This window comes from Papaver somniferum, chromosome 6 (genome assembly GCF_003573695.1).
Source record: "Papaver somniferum cultivar HN1 chromosome 6, ASM357369v1, whole genome shotgun sequence".
NCBI classification, from domain to species: Eukaryota; Viridiplantae; Streptophyta; class Magnoliopsida; order Ranunculales; family Papaveraceae; genus Papaver; species Papaver somniferum.
The window spans coordinates 96,390,393-96,406,555 of NC_039363.1; the positions used below are offsets into that span (position 1 = coordinate 96,390,393).

Sequence of the window (16,163 nt, forward strand, 5' to 3'; positions counted from 1 at the left end):
GTTTCGATGGTCTCTGCCAGCTGAGGTATTGTTTTGTCTCTTAGACCTCCATCCTTCTTTGAGATTTGTACGTTCTCACATTTATTTTCTCTTTTACTCAGTACAAAATGCCTGCTACTGGTCTCCTCAAGGATCGCAAGGAAAGGGATGTTACTATTGAATCTCCTGCCCCTACACAGGTATCCACTTCGCACGTTACCTTCTTTTCTGCGATGTAATCTTAGATTCTAACCCCTTACTCTTCGCAGGATGATATTCCCCTTGTTAAGCAGCCTGCTTCTGATCCAACTAAGGGACGAAAAAGATGTGATCATCATACTCCGCCTTACCCTTCAGTTCAGGTATCTTTAACTCGCTGAAAGTTGCCATTTAGTGTATTAGTCCTGTCATCCCCTAATCGTTTTGAACTCGTTACTTCGCAGATTGGTGCCTCCCATGCCCCCTCTTCTGGCGAGCCTAAAAGGCAGCGTAGAACCTTGGACTTGGCTGGTTTGACAACAATTAGGAGTTCTGTTGTTCCTCCAACTCGTCATGCTCCTCCAAAGCACCAGTTTTCTCTCCCTCATACAACTACTTCTCCCAAAATTGCTGATATTCCCGTTCCTCCTCCTTTGGTCATGCAACTCGGGGAATCCCCAAAGGAACCTCCCCCTTGTAACAAGGGGAAAGAAAAGATTTCGTCTGTGATGTCTAATCCTCTCTACGATCCAGACATGAAGTTTCTGCAAGGTATTTATCACAAGGCTCATGAAGATCCTTCCACGAGGTCTCGTGCCCTTGAATCTTTGGTGACTTTTAGTGCCGACGACTTTCTCTCTCAGGATTCATATGTGCTGCTGAATGCTTCCATGAACTTGACTCTCCAACAACATGTTGCTTTAATGAACCTGGTGAGCCCTTTATACATTTCTAACTCCATCTTCATAGCATTTCGAGATCCGTTTTAAGTTCCGATTTGTCGATTCGCAGGAAGTCAACCGCCACATGGCTAGTTTAGTGGAGATTCGACTTGTTCACGAGAAAATAAAGAAGGATGATGCTCAAATCAAGGCCTTGACGGAGGAGCTTAACGAAGATAAATAATACTCTAGCAATCAAGAGAAGAAGATGGAGAAGCTTCAGAGTAAGTTCTTCCCCTTGTAGATCCATCTCTTGCCTTTCTCTTCATGTCTGTTATTTTCTTATTTCGTATTTCGTCAAGCTCAATGTATGAAACGACAAATGGATGCTTCCGAAGCGTCTGCCTCACTTGAAGACGTTCTTGCTTAAAACCTGAACCTCTCGAATCAGAATGATTTCTATGTGACTGAAAATGAGATTTTAAATAAGAAAGTCGAAACTTTTTTCTCGCAAGTGGATCGTCTGTCTGTCGATTCTCGCAACGAGGAATTGAATTTTCATCTTCATGACGAGAATGAACGCCTCAGGCTAGAGCTCCAGCGAGTGAATAATTCTCTCACCACTTCAAGGAATCTTCACTCCTCGTCATTATCTTTGATTAAGAAATTGGAAGAGGATAAGGAACGCACAAGTAAAAGGAAGAATCAGCTTGTGGTTGATCTTCACAAATATCGCAACGTCCTTAATGGTTTGAATGAGGAGATCGTTTGTTTGAAAAAAAGGGTGGAATATCTCCAGGCTCAGCTAGAGATCTCCTCGCGCTCAAAGTCCATTAAGTCTTCTTCTCAAGTCAAATCTGTGGACCTTCGTAAGAACCAGGGTACCCTCGTCATTCATCCTAACAAAGATACTTCAAATTCCGGTCATGGTAAAGGTTGGGATGATTCTTATCATGATTTATGCACTCAGCTCCGAGAGTCGAATCTAGAAGTCTCCAGACTTGATCATTTGTATTCTGATATCCAAGAGACTCTGAACACTACTATCTTACAAATGGAAGGTAGTTCTAGGTGCTACGTGTAATTGTGGTCGAATCAAATTTTAGGTTTCTGATAAAATTTAATTTCATCTTTGCAGAATCTGAAGAACGCTACAAGAATCAAGTCCTTCACCTCTCTCATGAAAGGGATGAGTCTCGCAACGAAGCTTCTCGCCTTAGAGAAGATATTAAGGATTTGAATGCTGATATCGACGTTATGATGGAGGATTCTGCGAAAGTGGCGAAATTATCTCGTAGGAATACTCAGAACTATTTGATGTCTCTCTTCCACAATTTCTGCGACGAGCACGGTATTCCTCATCCCACCTTTCCTCTAGAGATTTTTTATGACGACGAGCAGCCCGTCGACGACAGAATCATCTCAAGCGAAGAAGAGGGATTTTTTGAAGGTACGAGGATTATAAGACCAAAGGGGCTAAAGTCGAAGATGAAAAGCCCGCAAATGTTTTTGCTTCTACAAGTTTTCCGGGACAACCCTCAAATTCTAATGCAGATACTGGTGCTAATCTTGGCAGGGCCAGTGGGAATGTCCCTGAGATAACGGTCATTGATGGCATCCCTCTTCAACATCAATCTTAGCTTATCTTCTTTCATATTTTAAGTTTCAACCTAGTTATTTTGGAAACGATTTCACTGTCTGGGCGCTCCCAAGCTTGTGGGGCAAAACATCTTGAATCCATTTATATATTTCTGGATGTTTTTTAAGTAGTGTACTTTCGTTAAATATCTTGATATTGCTATTTTTCAGTAATATATCGCACCTTCCCTAACCATTTCGTCAAGTATATACTGGCCGAGGAGATACTTAACAATACATAAAGTATATACTTGCCTCTTATTCTTTTGTGCATTTCCGCGGCACGAAATGGATTAACTGATATGTGAAGTTAGGCGAAGTAATGCTTTTTTTATTTCGCATGAACTTTGCCTCTTGCGTCGTCCTTGTCTTTTTCTGTTGGAACCTTTCTCCCCTGTGTTATGTTGCTTTTCCTTGATTATTTAACATACTTCATGATGATGTTGCTTCTGATTTCCTCTAGTGCTTCTCTGGGTTATAACTGGTAGTGGTTTCACTTTTGTCTCTTATTCATATTTTTCTTTTCGAGGTCTTATTGCGCCTCCAGATTAAGGTCTTATTGTGCCTCGTCCTTTTTGAAGTATCGTAATCTGATGAAGTATCAGGCGCTTACTATTCTTTCAAATAATAATCCATCAACCTCGTCTTAATATTCATTTTGAACCCCATCTAGCGACAATGTGACAGGCCTAGCTATTCTCATGAATATTAGACCCATGACATTGCCGTCTTTTATGGTCACACAACTTCCTAATCCGGAGGGTGTTATCCCTTTATATTCCCCCAGTTGCCCCTTCAAGGAGGTTAACCCTAACATGCATGTTGGTCTCCTCCCATCCAGTTATTACGACATTCAGTTGTTTTCGTGACTTCTTATCCCCTTCGCCGATATGGCTTGTGGTTACGAAGTCACACCCTAAGTGGGATTTCTTTGGGATCGAGTGCATCGTAGCCAAGAATTTCCATACGGACATGGCCGGTAATGCTCCAGACATCGCAGGCACCCGCAGCTCAACCGAATACATCGGCGCCTTGGTCATATTTTTTCACCCCTTACCGAAGGCCATCATAAAAGGGACCCTCAGCGGAAATGTATTATCATTGCCCCTAGCTTATTTCTCTGAGAGTTGTTCACGAAGTGCGTTAGGTATTGCCTCTTGCACTTCTTGTGCGAACTAGGGTGCACGTTGTGGATTCCCAGCCTTCCTAGGCGAAGGTTTTAAGTTTCCCTAGAAACTGTTTACTTCGTGGGTCTTATTTGCCTCCTAATGCGAGGTCTTATCTTGTCTGGGTTGTGGTTTACTTTGTTTTGATTGCTTCATAAACATGAGAATTCATATCCTTGAATTTATTCATCAAAATTCTGAAATATCATTGCCATCACTTTGTAAATCTGATACATTGCTTAAATGATAAATTCATTAAAATAAGTACAATCTTCTTGTTTCCACGATACTTCCTTGGTTATTAGTATTCTTCTTCTATGAGAATGTGTTCAGACTGATACCTCTTCAGCTCCTTCATCCCTACTTCGTTCCTGACCCTGAACAATTCCGAGAATAAAGGGTGCCTTGTTGATAGCGCATAGATGAACGAGCGCATTAAATCTTCTTCTGACAACCTTCCTTTCAGCTCTCCGCAAATCGTATCCCATCTCGCCACAAGACTTTGTAAGCTCTCATTTTCCCTTTGTTTTAACGAGAATAATACCGCAATTTCTGGTTTGCAGGGCTTACTTCTTGCATACTTGTTCATCATTTCTAGCCTCCCCTGCAATCCAGATGTTCTTCCAGTTGTCCGGACATTGCTTGTTGCTCCTCGCTTACCGGTCATCATCAATTGTTGTGTCTGATACTCCTTTTCTCTGAATTCCCTCTTGCTATTTTCTATGGATCTTTTTAGATATTCCCGTTCATCTCGCTCTCCCCGTCCCTTCGCTTTTCGCTAATATTCTTGATGCTCTTCAGCTTCTAAATTTCTTCTTGAAGCGTTTTCTCCTCTTTGGGTGTCGTGCTCCGCTTGTTTTCCTTTCAGGTGATTGTTCTTAATTATGAGTTTCTCATTTTGTCTTTCTAGTCTTATCCTCTCCCTTATCAGGTCTTCCTTCCTTCGCCTTTCTTGGTAGAGTTCTTCCTTTAACCGTTCCATCTCCTTATCTTCTTCGCAATTGTATTTCGGCCCGCTCCTTGAACTTCGTACTTTCTTACCTTCGTCGTTTCCCTCCGTCTCTGGTATCGATACCCTTTTGTGTTTGGTAACATTTTCCTTCTATTCACCTCGCGGGGTTTGTTTTTTCTTAACGAGAGGAGTTTCTTTCTCATTTTGTGTTGCTTCGCTTCCTTCTGCTTTTTCCCTTTCTTCGTCTTCCCACTTTGCTTTATTACAATCTAACCTTCCCTCTACGGAGTCAACTTGTGTTCCTTTTGTTGGCATCCAAAGTTTTATCTACCTCTTCTATGCCCATTTGGGGCGTATTTTGCCCTTCGCTTACTCCAATCGTGAATACCATCAGTTGCTCTGCCCTTTTTGCTTCGCACACCTTCTTCTTTTGTTCTATCTTTCTTCATTGTTTCTCATCATAGTTATGGACATCCTTTTCATTACATTCTCTCGCATCCTTTAGATCCCCTTTGATCTCTCCTACCACACTTGGCATGGGGAATCGTATGGCTTGATGATATGTCGACGCAACTCCTTTTATCCCATGTATCCATGGCCGGCCTTTGAGAGCATTATAAGGCGAGTGAGTGTATATCACGCAGACTGTAACTTTTGTTTCCAACTCGCCCACGGAAATTTTTACAACTAGTTTTCCCTTTGGCTTTGATGCGACTCCGTTAAACCCATATATGTTGTATGTTGATGGCACAGGTTTAGAATCCTTGTACCCCATGGTTCTAAACGCATGGTAAAAGAGTATGTCAATCGAGCTCCCCGTATCTACCAGGATTCTATCTATTTCCCAAAATTTTCTTTTCTTGCCATGGTATTCTTCCCACTTTGAGTATTTCCCAAAGTTCAATGTTATGACCAATGGGTCTGTGTGTGAAGCTCCTCCTTTAGGTGTGTCCTTTACTGAGAACGTTATTTCTCTCTTTTCCCACTCTTATAATGGCTTCTTCTTTGCGATGCTGAATATCTCATTTCCTTCGAAGTCCCTCTTATGCACTCTCTTGAGTATGTTATCATGAAAATTTTTTATGCTCTTAGCTGAATGTATTATCGAATTACAATTCAGTTTTTGGGTTCCCCGATCTATTTCAATTCGGTATACTTTTTGATTTCACGAGGTGGGGGTGGGGGTGGAGGCACATAATTCTCCAGGAAATGTGCGAGTTTTCCCAGTTCAACTAGGCGAAGTATAATTCTACGGATGTTCCGACAATCATTCGTGTGATGTCCATGAAAACGATGATACCTGCAGAACTCATGACTCCTATCCCCCCAAAGGTGGTTCTCTTCCCAAATTGGGGGGAGGTGGTATCTCCTCCGTTAATATTATCGCTCCCCATACCTTTTCCGCAGTTGTATTGAGTCTAGGAAGTTTTACATCTTCAAAAGCTGATGCACTCGGTCTTCGCTCTCTAAATCTTGGTCCTTGATTGTTTCTTTGCTGACATCTGTTGTTATGACTTCCCGGCTCATAATTCCTTCGTCTTGACTCCTCATATATTTGTTGATCAATCCATTCCTGATCTCCGCTTGACAGATCTACTAGTTTCGCAGGGATTGGGGTAGAAGGTTCCCCTTTTTCATATTTCGGATCCTCCTCCACGACATGGACTTTCCTTGGTAATAGAATTGAATTTCCTTCCTTCGCCGAGATCGGTGTTACTTCGCTGACTTTCCTCTGCTTCTCCTTCAATGCTATGTATTCCTCTTGGTACTCCCTTAATTCATTCATTGTCAATGAGTTCCGGATTATGAATATTTGGGTGTACAGAAGGTCGGTCGGGATTAGGGCATTCACGAAGGCTAGGATGAAATTCTTCTCATCAACTCTTCCTGCAAGTTCGCTACATACTATCATCCATCTTGTTACCAGTCCTCGCAGACTCTCAGCCGGTCTTCTCCTTAGGTTAAACAGGGTCTCAATTCCCGGCCTTAGCATGTTGTTACTTATGTAGGTTTTCAAGAATATCCTCTGCAGGTCTTTGAATGACGAGATCGACCTTTATGGTAGCCCATGGAACCAAGCCAACGCTTCTCCGGTTAAGCTCGCATGGAAATACCTATAGAGTACCGCATCATTTCGTCCCCATTGCATCAATGAAATAGTGTAGTTTTTAATGCTGCACAACACTTTCTGACCCGCTGAATATGCTTGCAAAGGTTGGTAGTACACATTTCTCAGGAATGTCCGCAGACATTATCTCGTAGGTGAATGGAGATTTGTCAGCTTCCTCTATCGCCTCTGCCAACTGCACCCTTCCACCTCGTCGATAATTGTTTATCAATGTCCCCATATCCTGCAATTCGTTCATGACCTCTTGATTCAGGTTTCTTCCATATTCTTCTTGATGATTGCCTCTCATCACGCTAAGCCTTCCTTCCCGACGCCTTACTTCTTCTTCGTATCTCCGGTTTACATCGTGCTGCCTTTCCTCCTCTCGCCTCCTTTCATCTTCGTTCCTCCTTTCCTCTTATCGTCTCCTTTCGTCTTCATATCTTCGTATTTGATTTTCCCATCTCGTTATCTCCAACGCTTTTCTTAGATCACTTTCTTCGCTGCTTTCTCTTTGTTGTCTCATTTTTCGTTTTCCTCCATCGTCCTCGTAAGCATATCTCATTTGTCGTCGTTCATCTTCTTCCGACGATATCGTTATCGCTTCAGAGTCTGTGATATCAACTGCTCTTTCCTCATTGAGTTGGCGATTTTCTATCGTTAACATCGTGTTTTGTCTCATCAGCCTAGTTTGTTGTTCCGCTAAATCCCGATCTCTTTCCCCCTCGAGGAGAAGTGTCTCCCTAAGCTGTTCCAACATCATATGTTCTTCACCAATATTTTCCTCCATCTCTTCACGGGTCATTTCTTCTCCTGTAGTGGTGTCCGTGTCAGAAGTGTGCATCGAACCCTCCCTAAAGTCGTCTTCACTGGCCTCTCCGTTCCGCCGTTGGTTCATGCCTTGCCTTTCTCCTGCGATCGATATTTCTCTCCTTTCCATTCTTCCTCCTCTTTTCTCCTCCAAACGTTCGCTTCTCCTCGTTCCTATCAAGTGCCTCTCTCAGTCCGTCGTCATGGCCATCAACTAGTCCTTGATTCGCTATCTCCAAATCAACCCCTGCTTCTCAATCCTAGCCAATCATATGATGCAACACCCAAAGATTACTCCCTCTCCTAGATTTCCAATCCTGGTCACGAATAAACCGTTCGAGATCTACAAAACCTTAACTTCCAAAAGACAATTCGCCAAGATCTATAGCTTCTATGATTTCAAAACAATTTCAACTTTTCTCAAACTCTTAGATGAGGACGGATCCCCAATCTAAGTCCCTGTTTCTGGACGTCAAAATGTAACTACTGGAAATCCAGTAGTACACCCAAATAGGAAATAAACAAGATCTAAGACATAATAGATAACTTGGATAAGAAATTCTTTATTGATCAACCACTCAAGGTAATGAAAGTACAAGTTTTGGATACAAGGAAACTCTAATACCACACTCTAAGCAAGACTACTCCTACCCCAAAAGTTCGACCCCCCTTACATTGCACAAGGACCTCTATTTATAGACCATGCAACCTTAATGGAAAACAGCTCATTTTACTTCGTCCAATGTCACTGTATTCTCGTGGGTAAGACTTTTATCTCTCCCAGACCATTCTCCATAAAGTTTCTCCCCTTCTTTCACCGACGCTTCTGGAAACTTGTCAGGACAGCTGTCTCTTTTCTTTTTCAATAATTTACTGACTTCGCAGGTTATCTTTTCGACCAAGCAATCTTACTTCGTCTTCGTGATCGGTATCTTGTTGGGTACTCCAATTGATCTTTCGTGTTTTAGGTTCTTTAAGCGAGTTATTTCGTTTTGGGATGCTTCCTTATGTACAGGTCTTCTTACTTCGTGTCGTTAATCAATGACGAGATGATTCTGACTTTTGATTTGACAAGTCAATGATTGGGGTTCTTGGGAATGATGCAAGATCCTTGAGTGAGATTCTTCAGACCTATTTCGTGCCTTCCTGTGTGACCACGTGGCGAGCCTATTTTGTGTACCTACGGGGATAATCCTCATTTGCTTACTTCTGACGATTTTATTGTGTTGATGAGAAGATTTGCGTCTTCGCGAATGGTGGCGAAAGGTACTTGATGAAATGCCTAAGTATGGTTGTGAACCATGTCATGAAACCCATTCTTAGTAACTTGATAGAAGAGTATGGCGAGCAGTGATCAAAGAGTTTGGCTTGGATGATCGTACTTTCCCCCTCTGCGGACAACCATATTGCAGAAGCTGTTAATCGTGCATCTCCCTGTCAAGTACTTCGATCAGACGAGGTTCTATCTAGCGAACGATCCGGCATTGTTAGTATTGGGACCCGTTGTTGCTCATGTCGTGATTGGCAATTTTATGGTTTACCCTGCTCACACGCCATCACAGCTCCTCTTTTCTGTAGGAAAGATGTACGAATTTTGTGAGCCATATTTTACTGTTGCCAATTACTGATTGAAGTATTCAGAAGTGGTACATCCAATCCCTGGTAAAATGTAATGGAGGGAGGCAGTAGAGTTGTACGACCACCGAAGTTTCGTCGTCCCCCAGGATGGCCTGAAAAGAAGCGACTTTGTGTAGAGGACCTTGTTCAAGAAGCATACAGTACATCGTAGTAAGTGCAACCAAACAGGACACTGTAAGACTACCTACAAAATAGATACTATGAATAATAGTGTAGAACAGTTTTAGAAATGTGTAAGTAGTTAGAAATGATCCTTACACAAACTTTATGCAAGAAAGGCACCACACCTGCTATTCAATTCAATTGTAGAGAAAAGAACTTGGAGTTGATGGAAGGTTTAAGATGTAACACCTAAGCACGCTAGTAATTCATGCTAACTGGTCAGAATATTGACAATTTGTGCAGGGAACACTGAGCAGCTCAACCTCTTGCTCTCCAAATTGGTTGAGGTCAATTCTCAAGGTGATGCTGGTACACCACTCATTTGGGCTGCTGGTCATGGACAACCAGATGCCGTGAAAATCTTACTAGAACACTATGCTAATGTATTTTATCCTTAATTCTTTATACCATTTTCATACTATATTCTGGCATGTAGCAAGTTTCAACGTTTTCCTTTTTTTTCGCCATTTAAACGTTAATTATGCCTAGGAGTTCCCAGTCTGTATTATATTTTTTCGCCTCTTCGTTCACTTTGAAGCAATAGTATTTAGTGAAATCATTTATTAAATTCCAAGGTATTCTATTCCTTGTGCAATGACGTTTTGTCTGATGTCTAATCTTTTTAACCTTTATCAACGGCAAGATGTTTTCTCTGAGCTGGGTAGACAAAGCCCATAGTAGTCTGGAAGAAATTATAAACCGTTCTGTGATACATGATAACCCTATATAGTATATATATTTGCTAATCAATTTTCGTAAATAGTTCTCTTATTTATGGACATTGAGGTTATCGCTGCTTGCATTTTGTCATTGAAATTTTCGGTTCGTTAGCTTGATCTTCATCTGTTTTGTTACCTACACAGCCCAATGCGGAAACTGATGATGGTATTACTTCTCTTCTGTGCGCTGTAGCAGCTGGAGCTTTACCATGTTGGAAGCTGTTAGTTAAGGTAAGGCAAGTCAAATACCCTTGTGCACCCAATTGTGTCAAAAAATTTGGTTTGCAGATGTTGGGTTTATATTCTCAATAAATCAAATTGCTTCGTCACCGTTATTTTGTTTATAGGCACACACATAATTGGGCCGACCTACTGAAGGGCCCTTAGGGAGGGAGTTCTTTTTATGGTCACTTTTTTGTAAATTGAAACCTAACACAAATGTTCAATTTCATGAAAAGATTGGAAATGGTTTGGTGGTAGTCTTTGGGACTTTAAAAACCTAAAATGTCCCTCCCTTTTAGTCCAATTACTATAACTCTTTGTGTATCTTATTTTTAGGGGTATAATTGGCAAACAAACTTAAATATAACACATCTTAAAATCCGTGTCTCGGAATTTTACAAATTTTATCCCGTTAGAAATGTATTAAAATAATCTACACAATGAGTACAAACAACAGTATCAAATTTAAAGTTTTTATGAAAAATTCGGTGTTGTTTATCCTTTTAAAATTTAAAGCATAGTAACCATTATGCAAACCACCACAAAGAATGCATGATACATGAGAGAAATTGATGTAAATCATCAAAAATTGGATGCATATTAATTGTAGCCTAATGACACTGTTATGTAAAAGAATATTTCGTTTTTCTTCGGTTGTCCCTCCTCACCGTGGCAGCGGTGTTCCAGTATGATATTACAGTATACTTTGCTATAGCTGTGAATTTCTTTTAGTAGTTTTTTCTTTTTTCTTTTCAAAAGCTAGTAAGCAGCTGCCTGTATAAGCTACTGTATTTCAAGCTTATTTTATACAAACTATACTTTTCTGTCATTACATTGTAAAAGTCTTTATTTTCTAATAAGTTTCATAGACTATATTCGTGCCAATCTGGAGGTGGGTTCCTTGTCCCTTACACCAGAAATGGAGCAAACCCGGTAATAATATTGAAAAAATAGCACAATGATTTCTGGGATGAGAGTTCTTAATGCAAACTCACGCAACCAGTTGATGCTGGTCAAAATCCTTGACTCCTGCTCTGTCCAGATGTTAAATCCAAATGATTACTAAGAACAAGCTAGATATGTTTAGATGACGTCTAAACCTGATGGCATCAACATTTAACCAGAGTGGAGGAGATGCAGCACTCTGTATTAGATTGTTTGGTGTAATAATTTTGATAAGCTCTTGTGTTATTCTCTGTATGCCTATTGATTTTTGATTGAGGACTGACTTTTGCCTTTATATCTATTCGGGCAGGGGATAATCGAAATATTTGAGCCAGTGGAGCATCTCTTTTGCCCATCGCTGCTGAAATTGGAGATTTTTGATGTTATCGGCTGGTTGATAAAAGCTGGAGCTGATCCCAGCCTCACTGATTAGGTAAGGCAATTGCTTCATTTTCTTTTCCCTCATAGTTTTAGATGTTAGCATATTGTGTTTTGCGTAGCAAATCTCCATATTAATGTAATCCTTGTTTATATTAAGTTGAAAGACGTAAGCATTATGGTTTGTTTAAGGCATGTTTATGGTTTAGTCATGCATTAAAGACTAGCTTAAACCTCAAGGTTGATGCTAGTCTAGGTAAGGTTAAATAGTTAAAGACCAGCATGACCTGTCCATGAAGTGTCCAATAGTAGTTAGGTGGGTAGGTAGTTTTTATTCCTTCCCACAATCGTTGGATCATGTCATATGTAGCATCATTCACTTATACTTTCAAGAAATGTTATTAACTGAAAATCAAGCTTTGGACCATAGCTACAGTAGGTAGGTGATGAACTTTTAGGACATAAAACATCTAATGTGTAATATATTATCTTTGAACAGCAGTGTTTCGTATTGCATCCATGTTTTATTCACACGTGATTTTCAATATGACCAATAAGTTTATCAGCCTGCATCACATGTAAATTTCATCTTTGTTTTATGCGTTTTACATGTTTTTCACATTTTATTCAGGCTACACTCAAGGTAAAGAAGAAATCTCAAGCTCAAGAGGCAAAAAAGCTTTCGAGAGAGACGATATTCATGGCAGTAGATGCTTATAAACAGGTAAAGTTTTCACACAATTAATAAATTTGTATCTTGAGTTAAATAATATGATTATTTAGATTTTGTCTTGAGTACCCTAAATTGAAAATGATATTTGCTCATTAAGTGTTTATTCGAGTCACTTTCACCCCTAAATCTCGTTAAATACAATTTTCGAAATCAACTTATCTGTTTTTTACGATGATCAGGGTCACAGGTTTTCTTCTCTAGAAGCACTTTTCTTGAAATCTCACTAAATGGCTTTGACTATTCAATTTGTTCAACTGCAGGCTATCAACCCAAGTGATGCTTCCCTATTCTCTAACAGAAGCCTTTTTTATATTCGATTCGGACAACTGGAACATGCCTTAACAGATGCCAAGGCTTGCAAAGAGCTAAGTCCAGACTGGCATAAAGCTCGTTACAGGGAAGATGCAGCATCCCATCTGTTGCAGGTATCGGTATATTCATTTTAATTACCTTCGATTTTCTTTCTATCAATTTGAATGGTTGATAAATCCTAGCTGAAATGCAGAGGTTTGAGGAAGCGGAAAACGCTTTCTACGTAGGTGTTCAACTAGATCCTGACAGCAAGGAGCTTCCAATTGCTTTCAGGTTATTACCATGATCCACTGTTTACCTCGGCCTTTATTATCTGGTGATGAATTTGGTAGTTGTGTTTAAAGAATGTATAGTTCTGTATTATTTTAAATACATCACGAGAGAAGCAGGATACTTCCACCCTGACATGTTATATCGTGAATGAGCATACTAGCCATCCTCATTCGATCCTGTATTGTTAACTTGTTCAGGGAAGCTGTTGATGCTGGGAGGAAATTTCACGTTGTCAACCACCAGAAGTCTTAGGAATGATTTTTGTTTACCAGCAATGAGCATCTGAGCTTTCAAAGTATTTTAAATTACCAGATGATTTATGAAACTTTATCCATTTACCATCCTAGTGGGTTTCTTTTCTAGTTTGTTACATCTGTACAAACAAGGAAATGTAAGCTATAAACTGGTTTTATGTTTTGAGTTTCTCTTTTATCGAAAATATATTGATGTTTTTTCTGGCTTTAGAAGTTTTTATCTAAGCTTTTAGCTTTGCAGATGGTAGTCCAGGACTACTAGTCCTCTACGTGGAGTTTGTCTTGTACAGGGGTATGGCCATGTCCTAGTTGTTTAGAACCCTAATTCCTTGATCAACTGGAGTTGGAATTTGAAAAAGGAAATAAGAAAAATATTTGGAAACCAATAGATGGTAGATTGAAGGAAGTTAGGAAAGTAGTAAAACGGGTAATAAGTTCTCTTTACAAAGACCGAATAAGGAAAGGATGTCTTTCTTCAGCATTATATAAGAGAATTCTCTTTGCTTTCCTGCGCATCTGTTGCGGTGCGAACTCCTATTTCCTCTATTACACTTAGCTTATTTGTTTGATATTTGTTTTCCTTACACAGTTAGCATTCAGTTTCCTAGTTTAACAAGTTTCTTTAGTTAGTTTGCTTGCTTATCAAGTTTGTTCAGCTATATATAGCTCGACCCTAAGCTTGTAACTTATCAGTTAATCAATATTAAAAAGTTGTTACGTAAATTCTCAAAGGCAGAGGCTGCTCGTCCCAGTTTAAAGGGCTTTATCCTTGTTTTTGAGTTCTTTTGCTATCTTATCTCCAGTGTAAAGGTTTAGAACCCTAACACCTGGATCAGAGCAGGTCTTCACATTCAATTTTCACCCAAATTTTTTTTTCTATAATACAATGGGTCATGATTATACAGAGAACCTTAAGTCAGTAAACGAGAGCGTGACTAGCCTGGCTAAAACAGTTGATGACTTCATCAAGGCCATGGCAACACAAAAGCTTGAGGAACAAGAGAGTAACAAAACCAAGGCAGTTGATAAGCGCCATCAACGGGAGGAAGAAAGAGTTGCTCGTAAGCAGGAACTCAAAGAGAACAACATAGTTCTAACAACCGCTCTTACCACAACAATAACATCTGCTCTCACCACACAGCTAACTCAAACTACCACCACTATCAATACCCAACTTGCTGCTTCACTTCGTTCAGTTTTTTCTGATTATATGCCTCAGCTGAATCAAAATAATGGCCATGATGCTCCTCCACCTCCACCCCCAACTGGTGGTCAACCAATCCCTGCCAGATCCAATACAATCAATCTAAAGTTCCCTACTTTTGATGGAGATGATCTTGATGGATGGATCTTTACTGCTGATAAGTATTTTAGTGTCCACCAAGCTGATGATGCTCTCAAAATCACTATTGATGCTTCTAGTCTGAAGGGCGATGCTAATGTGTGGTATCGTTGGAAGCAAACTAAAGTCACCATTGTGACATGGTTGGAGTTTTTTGCTCATCTTCGTGCACGTTTTGCACCTGAAAAGTTTGTCGATGCTCGTCTGGCTATAAGTACAATTAATCAAGTAGGTACAGTAAGGGAGCAATACCTGTTTTTGAGAGGTTATTGAATTTTGTTGATTTTCCAGATGATTACTTGACAAGTTGTTTTATTCGTTCTCTCAAACCTCATATTGGTAGCGTGGTTAAATTGCTTGCACCACAAACTTTGAATGAATCCTTTACTAAGGCAATCCATCAAGAGGAAGCTTATGCAACAGTTAATAAGTTTAATACACGCCAACCTTATCGTACGCCTCCACTTCGAAGTGACGCATCAACCTCTACCACTCCAATCAAGAAGCTGACACTTCCTCCAGGTTATAAGAAGCTTACATGGGAAGAGATGAAAGAAAACGCGAGAAAGGTATTTGTTTCAATTGTGATGCTCCTTTTAAATCTGGTCATGTTTGCTCTAATAAGCCAAACTATTTTCTTTTGGAGATGCATCCTACTTCTGTTGAAGATGTTTTTGAAGTTGAGGATATCACAGATGACCAACAAATTCATGAGGATCCTCCTACTCAGGAATCATCCCCAGCTATTTCTTTGAACTCACTTTTAGGCTCTACATTTCCTAATACAATGCGAATTACTGGATATGCAAAAGCTAGACCCCTCACAATTCTTTTGGATTCAGTATCTACGCATAACTTTTTGCATCCTAGCATAGCTAAGAAATGTGGCTTTGTGGTTTCTTCTACTACTGACGCTTTACGTGTAACAGTGGGTAATGGTGGTCATCTTGAAACTAAGGGTATTTGCACTATCCCTATCAACTTGCAAGGTACATTTTTTCATATTGATTTCCATCTATTAGATATTAGTGGTTGTGATGCGGTTTTGGGAATCCAATGGCTGCGAACATTGGGAGATATTACTTGGGATTTCGGAAAATTGACAATGCAATTCAGCATTCAAGACACTATCATAACATTAACTGGCAATCAATCATCATCTATAATGATTATGGACGTATCTCCCATGCAACGTTTATTATCTACTGAGAATTATGGATTTCTGTTAGAACTAGTTACACTAAATACTTTTACCGCCAAACAATCATTGTCGCCTGGAATTCAACAACTGCTATCAAATTTCAGTGATATTTTTTCTACTCCAACATCACTGCCTCCAGAACGTGTTCAAGATCATAAAATTTCTTTACTACCAGAAACTGGACCTGTGAATGTACGTCCATGCAGGTATCCACACTTTCAGAAAGATGAAATTGAAAAATCGTAGATGAACTGCAACAAGCTGGGTTTATACGTCCTAGTTCTAGTCCTTTCTTCACCTATTCTTATTGTTCGAAAGAAAGACGGTTCGTGGCGCATGTGTGTAGACTACTGGTAGGATTAGAAGATGCCTACAATATTAAACTGCAAGTACACAGTGTCTACTATGTAAAACAGGGAAAATACAGGTCGAACCCACAGAGACTAGGTTGGTGTGTAATTAAATTCAGGTC

The 16,163-nt window shown here is 40.0% G+C and overlaps 2 protein-coding genes across 2 annotated transcripts; both read left to right on the forward strand.

The window, feature by feature from the left end:
* The first annotated feature begins 9,184 nt into the window (after nucleotides 1-9,184).
* On the forward strand, nucleotides 9,185-13,146 carry LOC113291157. The gene is made up of 7 exons (XM_026540721.1): nucleotides 9,185-9,290; nucleotides 9,556-9,695; nucleotides 10,176-10,262; nucleotides 12,208-12,300; nucleotides 12,570-12,734; nucleotides 12,815-12,894; nucleotides 13,092-13,146. Exons 1-7 carry the CDS (start codon nucleotides 9,185-9,187, stop codon nucleotides 13,144-13,146), a joined length of 726 nt encoding a protein of 241 aa, XP_026396506.1.
* An 888-nt stretch (nucleotides 13,147-14,034) lies between these two features.
* On the forward strand, nucleotides 14,035-15,937 carry LOC113291158. Its single transcript, XM_026540722.1, has 3 exons — nucleotides 14,035-14,722; nucleotides 14,782-15,059; nucleotides 15,137-15,937. The coding sequence occupies exons 1-3, from the start codon at nucleotides 14,035-14,037 to the stop codon at nucleotides 15,935-15,937; spliced, it is 1,767 nt and encodes a 588-aa protein (XP_026396507.1).
* Nucleotides 15,938-16,163: the final 226 nt, after the last annotated feature.

What these genes read in the sequence shown, in the direction of transcription:
- LOC113291158 (XM_026540722.1), top strand. Translation starts at nt 14,035, where the DNA reads ATGGGTCATGATTATACAGAGAACCTTAAGTCAGTAAACGAGAGCGTG. An exon ending in AAGTACAATTAATCAAGTAG is followed by an intron (nt 14,723 to 14,781) that starts GTACAGTAAGGG and finishes TTGATTTTCCAG; the next exon opens with ATGATTACTTGACAAGTTGT. An exon ending in TGAAAGAAAACGCGAGAAAG is followed by an intron (nt 15,060 to 15,136) that starts GTATTTGTTTCA and finishes TTTCTTTTGGAG; the next exon opens with ATGCATCCTACTTCTGTTGA.
- LOC113291157 (XM_026540721.1), top strand. Translation starts at nt 9,185, where the DNA reads ATGGAGGGAGGCAGTAGAGTTGTACGACCACCGAAGTTTCGTCGTCCC. An exon ending in CAGCATCCCATCTGTTGCAG is followed by an intron (nt 12,735 to 12,814) that starts GTATCGGTATAT and finishes GCTGAAATGCAG; the next exon opens with AGGTTTGAGGAAGCGGAAAA. An exon ending in GAGCTTCCAATTGCTTTCAG is followed by an intron (nt 12,895 to 13,091) that starts GTTATTACCATG and finishes TAACTTGTTCAG; the next exon opens with GGAAGCTGTTGATGCTGGGA.